The 23,641-nt window shown below is 43.0% G+C and overlaps 1 protein-coding gene across 3 annotated transcripts; it reads right to left on the minus strand.

Moving 5' to 3' along the window:
• Window positions 1-3,241: 3,241 nt before the first annotated feature.
• On the minus strand, window positions 3,242-23,074 carry LOC118392208 (myotubularin-related protein 1). Of its 3 annotated transcripts, XM_035783939.2 has the most exons (18): window positions 22,501-23,074; window positions 21,105-21,207; window positions 20,872-20,898; window positions 20,421-20,444; window positions 17,913-17,988; window positions 17,568-17,662; window positions 17,327-17,434; window positions 16,872-16,973; window positions 16,626-16,709; window positions 14,452-14,601; window positions 13,958-14,146; window positions 13,420-13,605; window positions 13,133-13,291; window positions 12,868-12,915; window positions 12,650-12,742; window positions 12,339-12,452; window positions 12,071-12,247; window positions 3,242-8,990 (listed from the first exon to the last, which is right to left on the minus strand). In XM_035783939.2, the coding sequence occupies exons 1-18, from the start codon at window positions 22,623-22,625 to the stop codon at window positions 8,817-8,819; spliced, it is 2,034 nt and encodes a 677-aa protein (XP_035639832.1). In that variant the 5' UTR covers window positions 22,626-23,074; the 3' UTR covers window positions 3,242-8,816. The 3 variants fall into 3 exon arrangements, with proteins under 3 accessions (XP_035639832.1, XP_035639833.1, XP_035639834.1); XM_035783940.2 differs by lacking the exon at window positions 20,421-20,444; XM_035783941.2 differs by lacking the exons at window positions 20,421-20,444; window positions 20,872-20,898.
• Between the last annotated feature and the right edge of the window lie 567 nt (window positions 23,075-23,641).

The following is a 23,641-nucleotide window of genomic DNA, read 5'->3' on the forward strand; positions in this document are numbered from 1 at the left end:
GTGGTCTGAGTGGGGAGGGGGAAACTGATGTCACCAGGCAGGCCAAAACTCCATCCCACCAAAACAGGCCAAAATTTCAGCAGGCCTTTTCAAACACTAAAAGGACATTATCATAATTTTCACAATTTCACAGTATTATTCTAACCTTACAGTGGAAATATATATAAAACAAAAATCAGGTTTTTGACAGCACCGGGCCTTTAACTAAGGGACAGTGAGTAACTGGAGAACCGTAGTTAACACTTCCCTCTTCTGTCACCCAGATTCAGGTGTGCATTGCTAACCTCTCTCCTATGACACTGCTGTAGTAGTTATGGTGCTTCTCTATGCCTTATAACCTGCTAGCTCATGCTGGGTCCCACACTACTAACCACATAGACTAGAATCAATAGAATGAACAACGTTGTCTCCGAGCATTTGGTATGGTTCTGTATGTAAAACCCAAGACACTCCATTTAATATGATATGTTACGTTTCATATGGTATGTATTCATTTGTGGATGTCCTTCATCCATTTCATGATATGTTACAAATTGCAATTCATACAATATGTTACGTAGTTGCAAATTAGCTCAAATGCTAAAAGTTGGCCGTGACGAGAATTGAACACAACCTTTGGGTTGCTAGATTTTTACATTATACCAAATGTAACATCATACTAAATTCAGTGTTATGGATTTGCATTTACTTATGTTACGTCTAGTCTATGAGACCAGTCTGGAATGGAACATTCAATGGCAAGAATGGATAGAATTTTCTCAGTGTTCCACACATGCAACAATGGTGTGGGAACTAGAGATGATATTTCTATGGGAACTACCAATTGAATTCCAGTGTTCTAAGGGCATGTGTCCATTCTATGCATTCTATTTCTATGGCTACCCCCCCCCCCCCCACCCCAGTGACTGAGATCTGTGCTTACACACAAAAAAACAACAACAACGAATGTTAAACGAATGTAATCTTTCTCTTAACTCAGATGCGACAGCGCCTACCGCGGTGCTTTTCGCTCGTAGCAAAGATGTTAAAAAACCCACCAAAGATGTAGCATTGATGGATTTGACCATTGGAAGATTTTCACATACCAGATCTTAGTGTTGTGCTTTGGGTTGAATGTTTCACTTTATAACTGCCACTAAATAGTAGAGGAAGGCATCCCCTTTCTTTTTACTATTGCATGCGAGGTAGTTTTGGGCACAACCAAAAAGAAAACACACATGTGAAGACATTCGATTCTGGACCAATTGAATGTTCAGGAGTGTCTTCCACATGATAACATCACATAGCTACATAAAAATCCCCCAAATAAAATGACATAGAAATTCCTCAAAAATATTCACTTTTTAAACGTGGAATGAGACTGTTAGGGCGAAGAATCCCACCATCCCGTCATAGACTTGTTATAGGCTTGGTAGATATAAGAGAATTTGATTTGAAGAGCACAGAGTTGTGTGTGTCAGAATTGCCTGTGAGATGATTATCTTGTGGTACTATGGTTTACTCTCGTGGTATGGTGTACTCTTCTGGTACTATGGTTTACTCTCATGGTATGGTGTATTCTTCTGGTACTATGGTTTACTCTCGTGGTATGGTGTACTCTTCTGGTACTATGGTTTACTCTCGTGGTATGGTGTACTCTTCTGGTACTATGGTTTACTCTCGTGGTATGGTGTACTCTTCTGGTACTATGGTTTACTCTCGTGGTATGGTGTACTCTTCTGGTACTATGGTTTACTCTCGTGGTATGGTGTACCCTTGTGGTACTATGCTATGCTATGGTGTGCTATGGTTTTGAATGGTATTATTGTCCCTCTTGGATGCAGTATGGATAATTTGCCTGATTTGGAAATTAGATCATGTCAAGTTTTCAAAGACGCAAGGAAACGTATATACAGTAGTGTACGAGTCAATGGCCTAGGAGACGCTGCCCAGTAGTTTGCAGTCCTACGGCTTCGACGTTTCCCTTGGTTTCTATGGTTTACGATAACTGGGAACTAAAGGTAACCGACATAGCAGCAGTTGGATTGCCTTAAATCTAGGGGCTCCTCTGCAACACATACGGCCGTATGGGCTATAATGGAACTGTACAGAAATACAATGCATGTTTTGGGATATGGTAGCAGTAGTCTTTGGAAGTTTTCCTCATTGGGTTTGCATTGAGAACGCCTGGGCGCCAGTATGTTTCCGCTCTCTCGCCAACTCCTTATGACTTGACGCATGACAGCAAAGGAGCTGGCAAGAGCACAAACAGCTCTGGGACCAGGCTAGCATTGGTAGGCTTGTGTCTGATGATAATGTATTTGGATCAGGAGTAGTAGTTGGTGGTTGAATGTGAAGGTATGTATGAACTGGCAGTGAAGTCTAGGATGAGAACAATAAGGATTGGACCGGCATGTCGTCATAATAGAAACCTGGAAGTGCGCAAGAGTTCCATTCACCAGTGGCTCTGTCTAAATGTAGTGCACTAATATCTAGGAAATAGGGTGTTCTTGGAGACACAGTTCAATTTGGTTCCAGTGCAGATGTACTTCATTAAGAAGTACTATTACACCACTGTCTCACTCTTCTTTATCTCATTCTAGAGTGACGTCATCCAGTCGTTGCACTAGCTGTCACTCCAGCCCCACTGACCAGTTAGAAGTAAGAATGCAGGGCTCTTATGACATCGCAATGTAAACAATGTATTCCGACTGTAGCATTCACTTCAGATACGTACTAACAATATGGCCTTCTGCATGCACAGAATCCACGCCTGATTCACTAGTGCCTGTCAACTGAACTACACACACAATTTACGCACACATGCACATATGTATGCGCAATCACACACACAAAACACACATTTGACATGTATACACACACACACACACACACACACACACACACACACACACACACACACACACACACACACACACACACACACACACACACACACACACACACACACACACACACACACACACACACACACACACACACACACACACACACAGTCATTGAAGGCCACTGGTTTTCTAACTAACAATGAGCATCTGAATGTTGGACAATCTTGGATAAATCTTATACTAACAACAGAAATGTGATGATTCCTACTGAGGCTTTCTATACTGCTGCAGTTCTATACTATATCTCACTGCTGTCTCTCACTGGCAATACATTATGGAACAACATTCATCAATCAATGAAACCCAATAAAATAATTTGAAAAGAAAAGAAACCCCAAGACTCTGGACTCTGCTTTCATTTTTTATATCTGTGGAATGTCTGAAGGTTTTTATTGACAATGGCTCAAACACTGGACTGGGTGCAAGTCTGTTTCTGTTCTTGCCAACTCCATTGCTGTTGTTGGCAAGACAAACAGTTTGGTGTAACAGGGAGTAGGCATGATAACACAAACAGACAGGCACTCAGGCTACTTCATATGCAGATATGACATGTTTCCAAGGGGGTTGGGATTCATTTAGAGTATTCACAGAAGCACCAAAGGATAATACCGAATACTTGACATGTTAGATGACTGAAAAATAAACACATGGCAAAAAAATCTGTGAGCAGCAATGATCGGGGTTCACAGGATGACAGGAAAGACACAAGATCAGTTGGATAACAAAGCAATCACTCCATCATGTAGGACAGGGTTCCCCATCTGGTGGCCCGCAGGCTAAATTTGACCCGTAGGTGATTTTATGTGGTCCCCCAAGTTTTCTGAGAAAAATGTTTTATTTCATTTGTATTGTTGGACATAAAATAAACACCAAATCAGCTCCAAGTGATTATAATTATGGAAGCATAATTATAATTATTCCCAAGCATAACATGTGATCGTATACAATTGTAAGCTAAGTTTGAAATTATGTTTTAGTCAAGTATTATATTTTTTTGGCCTTCTTGCGGGCAATTTATAAAGTATCTGTGACCATCTGCTCAAGAAAAAAATCAGACCGCAGCTGAATCTAGTTGATGATCCCTGATTTACTTTATGTTCAATCAGTGAAAGCATTACCATGTTTATCTCTCAATACCACAAGGATGATGCAAGTAATAATATAATAATAATATATGCCATTTAGCAGACACTTTTATCCAAAGCGACTTACAGTCATGTGTGCATACATTCTACGTATGGGTGGTCCCGGGAATCGAACTCACTACCCTGGCGTTACAAGCGCCATGCTCTACCAACTGAGCTAAGTAAAGTTTAGTCTAGTACTGTAGGTTGGTTATCTTTGAATGCAACAGGTAATCCTTCAAAACATTTTAGTTAAAAGTAAAATAAACTAAATAGTTTATACACAGTGGGGTTTGAAATGATTGACACCCTCGATAAGGATGAGCAATAATTAATTCTAAATATGCTTATCAATAAAGTAGTCAAAGGTTTAGCATTTGATCCCATATTCCTAGGAGGCAATGGCTACATCTAGCTTGTGAGTTCATTTTGGTTGTGTTTCAGATTATTTTGTGCCCAATAGAAATGTATGGTAAGTGTAATTGTAATTTGAGTCACTTTTATTATAAATAAGAACAGTAAATATTTCTAATCCAAATTCATGTGGATGCTACCATGATTACGGATAATCCTGAATGAATAAAAAAATTATGATGAGTGAGAAAGAGGGTTAAAGATCATACCCCCTCACAGCCGGACGTGACCGGGAGACCCATGAGGCGTCGCACAATATGCCCAGCTAAATCCGGGTTAGGGGAGGGTTTGGCTATGTTCCACCCACGTATTATGGCAACAATATGCAATATTTCACATTGTTTGTCTGCATAATTGAAATCTAACACATTTTTATGAGGCAAAGTCCACCTGACCAATAGTTATTGCTCTAGTATCCAATGGTGCCACTGACATCTATAGTCCCAACAACTGGTCTGGTGCAGCCAACTAAGGTCCAGGCTGTATCACACCTGGCCGTGATATCACAACCCGCAGCGTCGTCCAGGTTTAGCTGGTCATCATTGTAAATAAGACTTCGCTCTTAATGACTTGCCTATTTAGATAAATGTTCAATAAAAATATATATGTTTTAAAGGTAGCAGTGAATTAATATTCACATAGCTTCTAAGGCCCATATACATACGGTTTAAATACCAAATTCCATGGCCCCATGTCCATCGGTTCATTTCTTATAGCCCTGGTGTGGGCGAAGCCAACTCCGGTGACTGGCATACGCCCCCAAAAGACATTTGCTTGAAAAACGAGTGAAGCTGCAATATTACTGTTTGTCCCTCTTCAGACGCCATAGCAACAACATAGCCAGTATACACTTCCTCAAAAAAGTCTGAATTAATCTAAGATAAATCAAGAATTCTGTAATTAATGTTGACATTTTTGGTCTTAGTCGTGCAATTGTACATCTAACTAGGATGTTTGGTGCAGTATTTATCAAGTGATTTTTTTCTCATGAAAACTAGTTGTCTCTCATTGAATAAAAAACACTTAATTGAAGAATCCCATCCATAGTTCCCACTCCTACTACGAGTAGTACTGTTGACCATCAATGGGCGTAGACTTCGGCTACCAGACTGACTTGCCTCAAGAAACATTTTGATGTGTGCGAACAGCCGGCAAAAAAAAAAGGAAGTATTTTTCGCATTAGCATATGTGCGTCTATATGTACAGTGTGGCCATATCTGAATACTGCAACTATTTTTAGTGAAAACCATTTAGACTGATGTAATGATGTAAATACAACATCTTGAGTGAATCTGCCATTACGGTTCATGAGAATATGATTGCAGATGATTCTGAGCATTAGTGTTACATCTGCAAAGAATCTTGCCACCAACAAAATGTTGAATATTTGGGGCATAAAATAATCGAAACATAATAAAAAGTACATTTGAATCAGCCTGAGGCTGATGCCACGCAGGTGTTTGTCCACATGCATATACACACTCTCATTCAAATAAACACATACAAGAACACACACAAACATATACAGTTGGTATTGCTGTTATGATTTTAGTTGTCCTTGATGTCCTTTGTTTTAAATGTATTATTTGGTTTTATTATATTTTTTGCGTTGTTTGCTTCTGTCGTTTCCTTTTTTTCTCTCGAGTTCATTCTCTTGGTTATTGGGGGATTCTTGGAGGTGGGAATGGAATTAATTGTAGTTCTTGGGAGGGGTCTCGAATGGTTGAGGGACAGCTATTGGGTAACTGTGGGGGAGGGGGGGGGAAATCTTGGGAGGGTTCTGGTTCAGTTTTTGGCCTGGCGGTAGATCGGCCAACGTGCCCTTGAGCAGGGCATTGATCCTGGATGCTTCTGTGTCGCTCTGAATGGGAGTCTGTTGGATGACTGGTATGATGTAGTTGTTGAGCGGCTTCACTTGCAAGTATATTGTATGTTTTGAATATTCAATAAATATTTGCTATTAATAGTTTCCTTGTTTTTAAAAATATAAATACCAAATTAAGATATGAATACCAAAATAGTGACAAGTTTCAAGTTGAATGTACACATAAAATCAGATTTTTGATTTGTCAATAACTCAGCCATCTATTGACCAATTCCTTAGCTTTTCTCAAACTATGGGCCTACATTCAATTTGGTGTCATTTAGTCATATAGTTCAGAAGAAGATTTTAAGTATTTTTTAGCATATTACAATATGTGCTAATACTATTTCTCAAACTCCGTAGGCACTATTGTGATGAGTCCAAATACCAAATTGAGTTTCTGACATTTAGTCCATGAGAAGATTTATGATTATTTGATGCATATAGTTAAACATTTAAATGGTTAAGTTTCCTTTTTTAAATTTCAATGCCAAACTTAACATTTCCATTTGATTCCAGGCAATTGTGGAGTGGATTTACAAAGGAAAATAAATAAATAGACAGGTCAAATCAAATTTCCTGATTTATCAATAACTCAGCCATCTCTTAACCAATCAGGGGTATCAAACAGAGGGCCGAGTGTCTGCAGGTTTTTCCTTTCAATTAAGACCACCAGGTTCCTTAATAAAGGGAAAGAGGGATTCCGAGTCAGTTGTCCAACAATGTATTCAACTGAAATGTGTCTTCCGCATTTAACCCAACCCATCTGAATCAGAGGTGCGGTGGGGCTGCCTAGACATCCACGTCCACGTCTTCAACTGCCTTGCTCACCAGCAGAACGACTGATTTTTACCTTGTGAGCTCGGGATTCGATCCAGCAACCTTTCAATTACTGGCCCCACGCTCTAACCACCTGCCGCCCCTTAATTAGTGATCTTAATTCATCAATCAAGTACAAGGGTGGAGCGAAAACCTGCCGACACTCAGCCCTCCGTGGAATGAGTTTGACGCAATGTACTTTAGCGTTTCTCACGCGAAGTTAAAAGATGGGCCTACATACCGAATTTGGTGTTTTTTGTACATTTTCAAGATGGAGGAAAATCAATCCTGACCTTATGGGTCCTTGAAGCAAATTTGTTCACCTATGTACAATGTTTCAAGTCTCTAGGTCAAACGGGGCGATGGATATGAGGGGGTAAGTGAGACTGCTTATAACAGCGCCACCTATAGGCCAGTTGATGACATGTTTTATTTATTTATCAAGTTACTCATGGCCTCTAGGTTTTGTGTGCCAAATTAGAACATTTGTTACCAATCTATTCTTAAGTTATTTGACCATGTCAACCCAAAAAAATAACTAAGAGAAAAACAATAGGTTACAATAATTGGAAAATAATCACATTTACCACAGAAAAGTTCAATGAAGTTGCAGCACAGTAATGAGAACATAAACTTGACACAGGAAACAGTGGTTATAACCATCACATGACACAGGAAACAGCTACAACCACCATAATACAGTAGGAACCATACACAATATCGAAGACATTAAGGTTAGTTAGACTTAAATGATATTAAATGATATTGATCTAATCCTCAAGGAAAAGGATATGGGTATCACAGGATGTCAGTATTGCTGCAGTGTGTCTTCAAAGCCACAAAGGGGATATGAGCTCAGACCACATTACCATTGATTAACGTCGGCAGAGGGCAAGGAGAGCATCTCGGTGCAAATGGTAACCTAAAATAAGGACTTGGCGTCACCACAATGAAAGAAAAGTCACAAAGGAATACCAAAGATAACAAGAATACAATATATAATACAGATCATATGGATATCACCATTGCATAGAAATGAAACACATTGAATAGGGGAAAAAATGACGTTAAAAAAACAAACACGTGCACAGACTTTCAATGGAACGTGTTGATAGGAACACAACATACGCAAAAAGGTAAACCTCCAGTCAGGGCACATTAAATGGACGGACAGGAAGAGGGGGGGGGGGGCACATTATATTACAGAGGAATAGTTATGGCACAGCTGGATCAGGTTAAGTTAGTACAGAGAGATAGAGATCTTATTCAGTCTACACTCCAAATGGCACCCTATTCCCGACATAGTGCACTACTTTTGACCGGGACCTATAGGGAATAGGCTGCCATTGAGTTGATAATACATGCTTACTGGAATGTGGCAGTTGAGAAGTGCTATTGATAGTTTAGAACTATGAATTCAATTCAATTAGAAATTGTTGTCATTCTTAAAGAGTATACTTTTGGTAGGTATAAATATATTAGTTACATCTATTTATATTTACACTTTCAACGTTCGACAAAATATTATGGTGCATTTCTCTTAATACTGTAATATTTCTTTCAACAATTACATTACCCTATATCTTTTCTCTTATTTGAATACAACCAAGAACAAAACTTTGTTACAAGTGTGTACTTATTGTCTCTATGATAAAAACACTTGGGGAATACAAAGACAAATGTGTTGGTAGGGGTATGTGTGTGTATTCAGACGGTGGTGTGTAGGGGCGTTCCCCCGCTGTGCGAGGGTGATGATGTGTGTTCTGATGAAGAGGAAAGAGAGCCGTGTGATGAAGATGCTTCTCTCTGTAACTCTTCAACCTTCCTCTGTAACTCAGCTTTCAGGAACAACAACTCCTTCAGGTTCTGGTGCACTGGCATCTGATGGGGAGAGAGACATGGTTAGTACGATATACACAAACAGGTTCTGGTGCACTGGCATCTGATGGGGAGAGAGACGTGGTTAGTACGATATACACAAACAGGTTCTGGTGCACTGGCATCTGATGGGGAGAGAGACGTGGTTAGTACGATATACACAAACAGGTTCTGGTGCACTGGCATCTGATGGGGAGAGAGACGTGGTTAGTACGATATACACAAACAGGTTCTGGTGCACTGGCATCTGATGGGGAGAGAGACGTGGTTAGTACGATATACACAAACAGGTTCTGGTGCACTGGCATCTGATGGGGAGAGAGACGTGGTTAGTACGATATACACAAACAGGTTCTGGTGCACTGGCATCTGATGGGGAGAGAGACATGGTTAGTACGATATACACAAACAGGTCCTGGTGCACTGGCATCTGATGGGGAGAGAGACGTGGTTAGTACGATATACACAAACAGGTTCTGGTGCACTGGCATCTGATGGGGAGAGAGACGTGGTTAGTACGATATACACAAACAGGTCTGGTGCACTGGCATCTGATGGGGAGAGAGACATGGTTAGTACGATATACACAAACAGGTTCTGGTGCACTGGCATCTGATGGGGAGAGAGACGTGGTTAGTACGATATACACAAACAGGTCCTGGTGCACTGGCATCTGATGGGGAGAGAGACGTGGTTAGTACGATATACACAAACAGGTCTGGTGCACTGGCATCTGATGGGGAGAGAGACGTGGTTAGTACGATATACACAAACAGGTTCTGGTGCACTGGCATCTGATGGGGAGAGAGACGTGGTTAGTACGATATACACAAACAGGTTCTGGTGCACTGGCATCTGATGGGGAGAGAGACGTGGTTAGTACGATATACACAAACAGATTCTGGTGCACTGGCATCTGATGGGGAGAGAGACGTGGTTAGTACGATATACACAAACAGGTTCTGGTGCACTGGCATCTGATGGGGAGAGAGACGTGGTTAGTACGATATACACAAACAGATTCTGGTGCACTGGCATCTGATGGGGAGAGAGACGTGGTTAGTACGATATACACAAACAGGTTCTGGTGCACTGGCATCTGATGGGGAGAGAGACGTGGTTAGTACGATATACACAAACAGGTTCTGGTGCACTGGCATCTGATGGGGAGAGAGACGTGGTTAGTACGATATACACAAACAGGTTCTGGTGCACTGGCATCTGATGGGGAGAGAGACGTGGTTAGTACGATATACACAAACAGGTTCTGGTGCACTGGCATCTGATGGGGAGAGAGACATGGTTAGTACGATATACACAAACAGGTTCTGGTGCACTGGCATCTGATGGGGAGAGAGACGTGGTTAGTACGATATACACAAACAGGTTCTGGTGCACTGGCATCTGATGGGGAGAGAGACGTGGTTAGTACGATATACACAAACAGGTTCTGGTGCACTGGCATCTGATGGGGAGAGAGACGTGGTTAGTACGATATACACAAACAGATTCTGGTGCACTGGCATCTGATGGGGAGAGAGACGTGGTTAGTACGATATACACAAACAGGTTCTGGTGCACTGGCATCTGATGGGGAGAGAGACGTGGTTAGTACGATATACACAAACAGGTTCTGGTGCACTGGCATCTGATGGGGAGAGAGACATGGTTAGTACGATATACACAAACAGGTTCTGGTGCACTGGCATCTGATGGGGAGAGAGACGTGGTTAGTACGATATACACAAACAGATTCTGGTGCACTGGCATCTGATGGGGAGAGAGACGTGGTTAGTACGATATACACAAACAGGTTCTGGTGCACTGGCATCTGATGGGGAGAGAGACATGGTTAGTACGATATACACAAACAGGTTCTGGTGCACTGGCATCTGATGGGGAGAGAGACGTGGTTAGTACGATATACACAAACAGGTTCTGGTGCACTGGCATCTGATGGGGAGAGAGACGTGGTTAGTACGATATACACAAACAGGTTCTGGTGCACTGGCATCTGATGGGGAGAGAGACGTGGTTAGTACGATATACACAAACAGATTCTGGTGCACTGGCATCTGATGGGGAGAGAGACGTGGTTAGTACGACATACACAAACAGGTTCTGGTGCACTGGCATCTGATGGGGAGAGAGACGTGGTTAGTACGACATACACAAACAGGTTCTGGTGCACTGGCATCTGATGGGGAGAGAGACGTGGTTAGTACGATATACACAAACAGGTTCTGGTGCACTGGCATCTGATGGGGAGAGAGACGTGGTTAGTACGATATACACAAACAGGTTCTGGTGCACTGGCATCTGATGGGGAGAGAGACGTGGTTAGTACGATATACACAAACAGGTTCTGGTGCACTGGCATCTGATGGGGAGAGAGACGTGGTTAGTACGGTATACACAAACAGGTTCTGGTGCACTGGCATCTGATGGGGAGAGAGACATGGTTAGTACGATATACACAAACAGGTTCTGGTGCACTGGCATCTGATGGGGAGAGAGACATGGTTAGTACGATATACACAAACAGGTTCTGGTGCACTGGCATCTGATGGGGAGAGAGACGTGGTTAGTACGGTATACACAAACAGGTTCTGGTGCACTGGCATCTGATGGGGAGAGAGACGTGGTTAGTACGATATACACAAACAGGTTCTGGTGCACTGGCATCTGATGGGGAGAGAGACGTGGTTAGTACGATATACACAAACAGGTTCTGGTGCACTGGCATCTGATGGGGAGAGAGACGTGGTTAGTACGATATACACAAACAGATTCTGGTGCACTGGCATCTGATGGGGAGAGAGACATGGTTAGTACGATATACACAAACATACAACGCGTTTGGAAAGTATTCAGACCCCTTCGCTTTTTCCACATTTTGTTACGTTACAGCCTTATTCTAAAATATATATATTTTTCAAATCTAGTTTTTCTAAATAGAATATAGTACAATTAGTACACAGTAAGCAGTTTATGTAAGTAGTAGGCAAGGCAGATTTCAGACCCCCCCATACACACTTTTCCTCCCTCCCTCCCTCCCTCCACAAGCGCACTACCACCCCTACCTGCGGCCTCATACGGGGGTTCCATCGCACGTAATACCCGGTCCACAGCTCCAGGTGTCGAACACTAGCCAGAGGGTACAGGACGTGGTGCTCATAGTCCACATAGAACGGGTTGGTGAAGTCCTCTGGTTGACTGTTGATGTAGGACCATAAAGAGACTGTCTTGGTCTGGACTTCCTGTGGATGAAGAAGAAGAGACAGATGGTCAGGAATCAATTAACATTCCATAGACAGTTTTACTGTCCGCCGGTGAAGAAATGATACTTACATTGACGACTCTCTCCTGTTCGCTGTTGTAGAGGAACGTACCAAAGAGGCAGCTGTAGAGGTGGTCCAGAATGGTGATTAGGAACAACTCATTGAACTCAAATGCTGCAGGGAACTTTGAACAAATAGAGAGACAGAAAGACAGATTGAGTATAACTACACAATTACTACACAATTACCTGTGTGTGTGTGTGTGTGTGTGTGTGTGTGTAGGTAGCAGGGAAATCTCACCAGATGTGTGTCTACATGTACGTACTGTGTGTGTTTGTGTCGGTTTGTACGTGCGTCTCTGTGTGTGTGTGTAACACTCACCTGTCGGGTCATCTGCCAGACACAGTCTATAAATTGGATGAAGAGAGGTGATCTCTCCGAGTTGGCATGATTCTCATCCCCATGGCCCACACGCTGAGAAACACACCCACACAGGTTATTAAACACACACACAGACGCACACACACACAAAGATCCTCTCACACATCTTTAAGAAAACACACAAGAAACAATGCAGACATCACACACACTCCTCTTACCGCGGCGAACTTGTGTCCGAAGCTGATCCACTCCTTCTCCAGCAGTACCTGAGAAGACACACCTCTTATACTTTACTTATAACACAAATGACGAGAGACAAAGGTTTCCCTTCCTCACTCACCACAGTCTGCTCTCCTTCTCTTCCCTTCCTTCCCTCCCAACCTTCCTTCTCACCTGGAAGCCCCTGGGGGTGCGGTAGTGGCTGTCCCCTGTCCAGCCCTTAAACATTCTCTTCCTCCCCCTTTCCCCATCCCTTTTACTCACCTGGAAGCCCCTGAGGGTGCGGTAGTGGCTGTCCAGCATCAGCATGGCCAGAGAGGTGAGCTGGGCTGTCCGGTCCCACCCATCACTACAGTGGACCACCACAGAGGTTTTACCAGACTCCAGCTTGTCAGCTATACGCACTGCACCCGCAAGGAGGACCTGGGGGGGGGGATATGTAAGGACTTGTGAAAATGTGTTGTGTGCGTATCCATCTCTCTCCCTTGAGCCAGAGTGTGTGTATGTGCGTGTGAACGAGAGAGAGCAAGAGAGAGCGAGAGAGTCCTCACCCGCATGTACTCTAGCCAGTGTGTCTGGTCGACTGCAGAGTGCCAGTGGGCCTCGTCTGTACTAGGGTAGACCACTTCTTTCAGTTTCCTCAGTGACTCCCTCATCACGTGGATGTTGGGGATCTCCAGGAAGTTGAGTTCCACGTTGGGATAGAAACTCTCACTCTCATAACCACCATCTTTAGCCTGGGGGAGAGAGGGGTGGAAAGGACATTTAGCAGAGCGGAAAAAATGAAGGGAGAGGGTAGGAGAGAGAAGAGATGGAAACAGACACAAAGTAATCAATAGCCCTTGGAGAGCTGGTGATGTGACATAAGAGTGACCTCATAAAACAGGCAGACATAGTTACAGGACATTCACCAAAATTGCTCAAAACACCGTACATACCAGACATTTACCATACGGTCCCTTTACGGTCCCCATAAAACACGTCATGATATAGAACATAGCTGAGATTCAAGTCAAACTTAGCTTGAACACCAATGCTTACATCACGGTCTCCAGTTGACGACATCAGTCTTAAATTGCAATAGATCACCTTGTTGTTGTCTGCCACGCTGCTCTGTCGGGCGTCAAATATGGTGAGTTTGTGAGACTGTGCGTTAGCATCCATGATGGTCTGGAGGTATCTTTCGTCCTCCTTACAGCGCCGGTCAGAGGGTCCCACTAAAGGCTGACTGCTACGCACTATAGTGGCCTGGCTCTCCGGGTGGATCCATGACAATACCTAAAGAAGAGGAAGGAGAGAGAGAACAAGCGAGAGAGCGAGGAAGGAAGGAGTTATAGCGGCCTGGCTCTCTGGGTGGATTTATGGTAAACACCTAGCGGGGTACAGGGTAAGTTTCGGCATCATTTTGAAGATACCTTTTGAGGAAACTTTCCAGGCAACTTTCAAAATAACAGCACATTTAAACATGTACACAGTATACACACAGCTAGCACCAACAGGTAAAACACATATCTTCATTTTTTAAATATATATATATATTTTTACACATACCACCCCCCCCCCCCACACATCCCCAGACGTACCGGTATGCGGTGCCTGGCCCTGAAGGCCACAACTCGTTTGAGGTCGTCGTCCTTGATGCTCGTGGGGATGACCAGCAGGGCAGGGTAGGTGTCACACACCTCATAACTACTGTTCATCTTACTGATGGCCCAACTCTCGTTGGGAAGACCCTGGTATGGGGAGAGCAGGAAAACAAGAGACTCTAAATGTAGTGAGCAACAGTTCATTCATCAGTTCTTTGACTACGGCATTGTTTAAGACCGTTTTCTGATTGGCAAGAAGGGGCATTAAAAACATATATACGGGACAGTTGGATGTCTCTGGGACAGATACACTGCATACACAAGACCATCCTCGCTACAAAGTTACAGAACGCGAAACCAACATCCACACAAACGGATATTGGATACATTGTAAATGCAGGCCGAACGAGGGAAAAAACGTAGCTAGCTAGCATTCATTTGTTTGTTTTTGCAGAGACATCTGATGACCTAACGTGGCGAGTAAATGGGATGAACATGAATTTCCTCGGTCCTTCAATGTTGCAGTCATGACGCAAGTGGCGCTATGCTGTCAAATCGTCCCACATATTTGTAGTTTGACCAGCGGTTTCCAGCAACTGACATTGTTGAATTCAGTTGTCACATTGGCATGTTTCCTAGCAACAAACTATTTAGCAAGCTTCTAGCCTAGTTTTTGATATGCAATGTGAATGATATCCTCGTAATGAACAAAGTCCTGACAAGAAGACACTGAGCGTTGTGGTGTGATTGGCTCAGTGTTCTGTCACTCAAGGGGACAGCATCACCGCCCAAGTCTAAGAGTAGAGCAAAAAAATTCTAGCCCCTTGGGTGCCGTCATAGAGTTACATTAGAAGTGCCCATCCATGAAGGCTCAAAGTTATTGCCCACAGATAAAATGACATCAAATCACATATCTACAGTAGCTTGGATTAGACTGATCATGTCAACATCATACTTTCAAAATCCTAGCCAGCAGTTATCCTCATGAATCAACACTCTACTGGCAAATCATTTTAAATCATTGTCATTTGAAGAGAAATTATAGGTAAAACATATCGGTGCTCATCGGCCATAAACATTACACAACAAGTTGGAAATCGCAAATTCAACAATGAGTGGTTTGGAAGGAATCAGTGTGACTAAATGCAAGCATTGCAAAATCATTAGCCTGCTATTCAGTGGAGTAGCTGTGTGGTCCAAAGTCTAAGATTAAGGGTCTCTTTCCTAGTTTAAAATTATAAACATTCAACATTGGCCATGCTGTCAACGAAGCATGACTTGTGCCGCGCTCAAAACAACTTAACTCGGAACTGCAAAATCTGACTTCAGAGAGTTCAAGACAACTGGGAACGAGCTATGACTGGGAAAATACATTTTGAACTTTCATCCAACTCGGAATTGTAAAAAAGTTTGATGAGAGAATTTGCCAACGAAGGGCCACCGCGCCACCTTCCTGTTCAAGTGAACACAGCACAAGAAAGTGTTTCCAAAAATGTCTTGTATGCTATTGCATAAATTATTTGATATGCATACTATAGCTAAGAAAGTAATACTAAGTGTATGTTGTGTAGTAAGCTGTTAGTAGCCCATGTTCATCACCCTAATAATTTGGTCTATTTTCACCTCTTCATTTCGCCTACTGTTCTGACTTGTGGTTCACATGTAGCCTATAACCTGTTTTAGAGAAATGTAATCATTGAATATTGTAAGAGCTTTCCTTGTCTGCTTATATGCCCCCTTTATTTATCTTACGGTTCTGAATTGGTGTACAGGAAGAACACTAGGAACGGTCCATGTTCTGAATTATGTTGCTGTACATTTCAAAAGTGCTGAACAAATAGTTATATTGACTACGTCCATCCCAGCTCGCTCATTAATGTCTTAATCGAAATTATGTCAAAATGAAAATAGAATTTAAAACATGTTATTTCTTCCGGTAAACGTGTGCTTAGTTGTCCATTACTTCCAAAGTAATGTACCGAAACGTCTGCATTTATCCATTACATATACGTTAGTCTTACATGAAACATTTCAAAAGGACTTCGAGAATCAAAGCAAATAAATCTCAAGTGATTTCTCCAATTACACAGAAATGTTCAGATTTTCTAATGTTGGAAAATCAGGAATACTATTTCTCATCTCTTCTCTTAGCTAATATCAACCATGGTTACCTGTCTCTTGTACTCAGATATGGGATCGTACACCTTCCATCCGTCCACAAGAAACTTCTCCTTATACAGGAAGGCAAACAAGGGCTGCAAAGGGATAAAAACAGAGAGTAAGTGACAGGTCTCAACAAATGAACAAGCAAGGATTTTAACTAAGATCACAACCCATATTGCGTTACATGCCAGGCACCTATCAGAATGCTAGGATCCTTAACTCCCGCCCTGTATTGGTTGATTGACAGGTCTTACCAGGCCATTTGATAGGGGGAAGGTGTGTTTTGTTAAAACCTCCACTATCTCTGGTTGGCTGGCGTCCTCCTTCTTATAGGCAAACCGGGGACTACGCATGTCCTGATGGAGGTAGAGTGAGAGAGAGAAAGGGGGGAGAGAGAGAGAGAAGAGTTTTTATAAGTAAAATCTATGAATACAAATGAAACCAGATCTTCCATCAATCCTTCCTTCAACTCTCGTACACAATTCGTAAACCTGTGGGCAAGCACATGCATTTTAACAGAGAATACTACTTGTGTGTGTGTGTGTAATGCCTGGGTTGTAATTCTCTCTTACCTTACAGAAGATCTCCATGTCCTATGTGTTCCCTCCATGACTCTGGCCACTGATGGCGGTTGTTATGACTGCTTATAACAGCCTTGTGCAGGCTTAATAAACAGGCTTTACAACAGTAGTAGGGTGTGCTTTCTCACCTTACAGACTATCTCCATGCCCTGTGTGTTCTCTCCATGACTCTGGACACTGATGGTCTCGAGACGACTGATCGCTCCCAGGTTCACATCCAGGATGAAGGGAGTATCCTGAGATAATAGTGGGATGAGAATGGGACGGGAATGAGACGGGAACAGGATGGGGAAGTTCACATATAAAAGTTTTAAATAAAGAATTGGGTGAACGAGGGTCAAACCTGAGTGTGTATGTGGGTGCTCTTACCCTCTCCAGGCTGATAAAGTATAGTTTATAGTCAGTGCTGGTGAGGGTTCCTGTCACCAAGCCAGTGAAGGGACAGATGTACATCACATCCTTGGCTGAGGGGACAAACAACAACAAAACAAACAGAAACATGTTAACAACTAGAGCTCCTCTCATAATAGGCTGAAGACAATAGAGAGGAAAATCAGAAAGGTATAGAAAATGGGAAAATAAGTCCAAATGGAGAAAAAGAGATCTAGAGGGAGAGAGAGAGGGAGAGGCACACAGAAAAGTAGTGGCTGGATTCGAGAGAGAGCGAGAGAACGTGAGCGCGAGAGAGCGACAGAAGACAGAATGGATGCCCACCCACAGCCTTGATGGTCTCTCCCGGAACCAGTGGAACCTCGTCCATCTGGACCTGCTTGGTTCCGTCTCTGAGAGCCTAGAACATAGAACCATAGAGCCATCTCAGAGATCTAGAACTCTCAACAGAACATAGGGTTCTAAGCAGAACCATTTCTCACTGTCCGAGCTACAGCTACACAGCCGAAGAGAGGGGGAGGCAGAAGGAGAATGAAACGAAGGTTGTAGGTGGAAGAGAAGGAATGGAGAGGGCGGGGGGAGAGCGAAAGAGGCAGATGAATAGGGAAAGGGGCACCAGTAGATAAGGAACAGGGGAGGCCAAAGGGGCAGTAGAGAGGGATGGAGGGAGTGATGGACAGAGAGCGAAACTTGCCAAAGCGTGGGGGGGAAGCGCAGAGTCACTATCGCCTTGGTAACAATGTCCCCTTTCCATAAAGTCCTGGACCAAGATGGGAGGCAAGGCAAGCGTGGAAGCAGAGAAAGAGAGAGCGAAGGGAAGAGTTAATTCTCTTACAGTTGCAAGTTATCGTGAGAGAACAAGAGAGAAAATGAGGAAAGAGAAAATGAGAGAGAGAACGTGAGAGAAAGAGAAAATGAGAGAGAGAACGTGAGAGAAAGAGAATGCAGAAGTGGCAGAGAGGTAGATAAAAGGGTCTTTGAGGTCACGGACGTGAAGCACTGCGGAGAAATTAGAATATTTAGTCAGTAGAGTTCTAACAGGAAGTGAAGAAGGGAGCAAAGCCACAACCTCGCTATGGAAAAACAAAAGAGTGATGTAATCAACGGCTAATGTTTAGTATATTGCAAATCAGTCTGACAGTACTTTTGACAGCATTCCAATATGTAGGAAGTATGGTTGGAAATGACAAATGCATCAGAAATGGTATAGAGAAGTTGAGAAGATCATTAGTTAATGTGTTTGTAGGATCTTCTGTGTATAAAAGAACATCATTATTAACCTGGTTTCCATCCAATTGGCAATAGATTTTTAAAAAATACACAAAATCTGCATAAAAAATATGTACATTTTCCCACCAGAGAGGTGCTTACATCAAATTGACTTGTTTAACTAGGCAAATCAGTTATGAACAAATTCTTATTTACAATTTACATTTTTAATTGGACCTTTATTTAACTAGGCAAGTCAGTTAAGAACACATTCTTATTTTCAATGACGGCCTGGGAACAGTGGGTTAACTGCCTGTTCAGGGGCAGAACGACAGATTTGTACCTTGTCAGCTCGGGAGTTTGAACTCGCAACCTTCCGGTTACTAGTCCAACACTCTAACCACTAGGCTACGCTGCCTACCCAGGCAATGACTGCCTACCCCGGAGGACGCTGGGCCAATTGTGCACCGCCCTATGGGACTCCAAATCGCGGCCGGTTGTGATACAGCCTGGAATCAAACCAAGGTCTGTAGTGACTCCTCTAGCATTGAGATGCAGTGCCTTAGACTGCTGCGCCACTCGGGAGCCCACTAAATTCCACTGATGGTTTTGCCACACAAATTGTTGCGTTATATAGCGAGTGTGTCCACTCTGGTATTGCCACAGTGTGGGTATAGCCTACTTTTCACGATAAGATTATTATGGACAAAAGAGCGAGATTCTTTTTATTTGTCAAACGGCAGTCAAGCATCTATCATCATGTCACCAGAATAAAACCCTCTATAGTTACTGGAAAGGAGCATCAAGCTCATCACTGTGCACGTTCACCACCCTGGGAAGTAACTTATTTCATCTGCAGCCTTAATAAACTGCACGCTTTCACGAGTCGTAGTGGGAGGACCACAACACATTATCATGTGACTCCAAGTTCACTTCGATATGATGGTTATTATATCAATATTTGCGCATGAAGGTGATTCCACACATAATACATTTTACTGACACAAAAAGATTTTGTTGACATTTGGAAAGTTAAGCGACACATTTGCTGTTTCCATCAGGCCTGTCATGACATTTTTTATCCGGAATTTACCTTACTCTAATAAAAAGGTTGGATGGAAACCTGGTTATTGATTCTATTATTTTCCACCCAGTTTGATTTAGAAACGATAGAGCTACATTTGTAGGAAGTAAACAGAAACTGCTCTGTTTATTACAACCATATCTAGTGGCTACCGGAGGCTACTGACGAAACCAGGGTTCTATGAATGAAGCGCAACGAAAAAAATACTTCGGACTTTCTCTCGCGACCCAATTTTCAAATCAGGCGAACCCACACGGGGTCGCGACCTCTGGTTTGGGAAACGCTGGCCTTGACCTTGAAGGCTGTGGACCCGCAGTCTCTTTATCCTTGAAAGTAATATCTACAGGTACAAACAGCATGACAGCTCCTACAAACTAGTACACAAAGAACGAGCTGACAACCATAAAAATAGCTGTAGAACATCAAAGAAACACACTGCGCTGTAGCTTACACACTCCTTGACAGGTTGACAAGTACTAAGGTAACCTAGGAATGTTAAAAAGGCTGTTGGGTGGAAGCCACCAGTCTTCAAATCTTACCCTGAAAACAGGCCTCTTGGACACCTGTTGGTTACAGACAACCGCACACACCGAGTTACTACACACACACACTCTCCGGGTTAACACTCACATACACAAAACACACAGAGCTAAAGGATAGGCCTAGAAGACCCCTGAACAGTGGTGTATCACCGGAAGGCAAAGCTGCAGCAGACGGCGAGAGAAGCATTGACCCGCTGAACACAAAAGCTATAACCTCAATTCAGAAATAAAATAACTAAAATAATGCTTTCTGAATGGTGCAAAGAGAGAGACAGACTAAAGGTTGACTGTGGCCTTTGCAAAGAGAATGACATTGCATGACTACGTCAGTTGCTATAGAAAAGACTCAGCATAAGGAAGACTACCCAAATCACTCGACCCAGGGTACATAGAGCGTGTAAGCGCGCACACACACAAGCAACACTGCTGCTGCTATGGTTAACCTCACCCTTGGGAGATCTGTCCTTCTCCCAACCTGTCAGTCAGAAAACACAGGTTATGACGTGGATGTCTAAACCTGTTATTGTGTGCGTATTCGTGTGTGTTGTTATAAGCCTGCTATTACAAACAGCAAGTGTGTGTGTGCGTGCGCGTATCCATGCTAATGCATGCGACCGTGTGTGAGCGCGTCAGTGCTTGTGCGTGTGACCGCGTGGGACCAACCACGCGTGTTTCCCCCACCTTGAAGTCTCTGGATGCAGTGTCTGGGGTTATGGATGATATCTGGCTGGAGATGGTGGCTGCTATCAGCTGCTTACACCACTCCACATGAGAACCTGTAGGACTGGGCGAGGGATGAAGGGAGAGCGAGAAACAGACAGACGAAGGTATATAGGGGACATACAGAAAGACAGAGACGGAGACACACACACAGATAGACGGAGGAATATGGGGGATATACAGAAAGAGAGGGAGAGAGAGACATGAGGGAGAGGGGAATAGTCAGAGAGAGAGTTCAAAGGAGAGAGGGACAAGGGGACACAAAAACAAAGAGACAGACAGAGGGGGACAGAGGGCTCAATAGTGGTTTCAAGAGAGGGAGAGAGAGAGAGCAATGTTTAAGAGATACCAGCGGTAGTCACACACAGTAGTAGGCTGCATCACATTAAAAAAAGCCTGTTTTCAACATCTGGGCAAAAATAGGTCGCGGTTAGGCTGATTCCTGCTGGGCAAAGCCACTACTTTATAACAGGGGCGTGTTCACTTGGCAGAGATTAGTGATGGGCATTCCGAGTCTTTTCGGCGAGCCGGCTCCCAAACGGCTCTTTATTCAAAATGCTTTAAAAAACGACATAGAACAATAAAAAAATATCTCCAATGTGAAGCCCAAACGTCTGCCATTATGTCAGCTCGTGAAATGCGCATTCAAATACATTTTTAACTGACCAAATATGGAATATTACGTTTTTCGCACTGCAAAAAAAAAGAGAGTGGACCAGATTTACTTGCTCTCCCCACTATTTATTGTTTGTGCAGTGAGGATTCATCCTCATTATTTTCTAATTTATCTGTAGAAAATATTTTGAGCTCAAAAGGCAGTGTGAAAAATCAGGGAGCCAAATGAACGGCTCTTACACCGATGCGATTCAGTTCCCGACCCATTACTAGCACAAATCCCCTACGCCCATCTGGCGCTCTCGTTGCCGAATGCCGAAATACACAAGAGGCACGGTAGCTTACAATGCATTTACTGCATGTTACAGCACAATGAAACGCTTTGAGGATTAACGTTAAACACGTTGAAAACAACACTAACAACAAATGTCAAAAAAGTACCTAAATGATGCATGCAGGCAGGCTATTGCCTAGGAAAGAGCCAGTCACATTTCTACAACGATAGGCCTATACACGACACCGCCCAAGAGCCAATACACACACACACACACACACACACACACAACTAACGCTGTAGTAACATTCTAAACGTTTTGTAACAACATATGACAAGCAATGTCTAACAACTGCAGCCTACGAGAGGGAAATTCGCTTTTATATTTCTACTGCCCAGTGCAAAATCCACCATAACAGTGTAGCTAGTAACAATTTTGTAGCGAGACCGGAAAAGCTATACATTCACCTGTCCAATGTCTCCACGCTAGCCTGTGTCGATCCAGAGTTGGCCAGCGTTCGTGGCTGGTTGTTTCGATTCGGTACTCCTGGCAGCGCAGGGCTATCTCCTCCTCCAACCGAGTGCTTTTCCATTTTAGTCTCTGCTCAACCCCGTTTCCTTCCCGCTAGATGACGGATCAAATATGCTTCCTTTCTGAATGTCGACCAAATCTGTGTGGCGACAACGTGTTTAAGAATTGACGTTGTTTTTATACGGATGAGACTGACTCTTCCGCTAGCTAGCTCACAGCACGAGAGAGAATACGGATGTTCGCTAGCTTCCGAGTCTCGTTCTGTTAATGAAATAGAGCCGGTGTGTTTATTTTGCAGATTTGAGGAAGCAGTCAGTGAGCTCAACCCTGGAGCAGGACAGCACACACCTTGCCCAGGCGAACCATTATAATCACCCAAAATGCTCACATCCTTACCAACCAGCTTCAACAACACATAGATTGAGGATAAATTTGAGGCCTGCATCCAATAAATGGTTATTACATTGTAGCGTTCTTGCAAAAATAGGTCACAAGAGGCTTACTACATGTTGTCTATTGTAACTAACGACTGGCTGAGGGCAAATGGCATAAACCAGCCTCATCAGCAACACGTGCATAGACAGGAAAATGTAAAAGGGTGTAGGGATTTTATAGTAAACCTGGAAAATTCATAGCCTAGATCATAAGAGGTTACTACAACATATAGCCTGATGTATCCCCCATATTAATCACTTCAAAGGTCACTGGGTCGTCCCACGAAATCAGCCCCATTTCGGTATTTCGGTAATGTAAATTTATTTCACATAATTTAACATTCGGTTATATAGAGCAATGTTCAACTTAATAAACAACACATTTTCCCATTTCAAAAGATTAAATAAAAAATGCCTATATTAAGTGCCAAATAGTAAGTAATAGTAAGTAAAATGGTTGACGATTTAATCGTAATTCATCCAAAAATCCCAGTGTGAGAGGAGAAATGGAAGTTTATTGTGTGCAACATGGAGGGGCAATTAAATGCAAGCTTAGTTTTCTACCACAAAACACCAGAAGTTTGCCAGAAAGAGTAGAACCAGCTTACCTGCATTTACAATGTTGTTCCAACGTTAATTTTGA

This window comes from Oncorhynchus keta, chromosome 13 (genome assembly GCF_023373465.1).
Source record: "Oncorhynchus keta strain PuntledgeMale-10-30-2019 chromosome 13, Oket_V2, whole genome shotgun sequence".
Taxonomy (NCBI): Eukaryota; Metazoa; Chordata; class Actinopteri; order Salmoniformes; family Salmonidae; genus Oncorhynchus; species Oncorhynchus keta.

Coding starts and splice junctions, on each gene's coding strand:
- LOC118392208 (XM_035783939.2), bottom strand. CDS start 22,625: ATGGAAAAGCACTCGGTTGGAGGAGGAGATAGCCCTGCGCTGCCAGGA. Junction 16,710..16,871: donor TCCCCCTATCAAATGGCCTG/GTAAGACCTGTC, acceptor ATCCCTTTGCAG/CCCTTGTTTGCCTTCCTGTA. Junction 13,292..13,419: donor ACTGGCTAGAGTACATGCGG/GTGAGGACTCTC, acceptor CCCCCCCCCCAG/GTCCTCCTTGCGGGTGCAGT.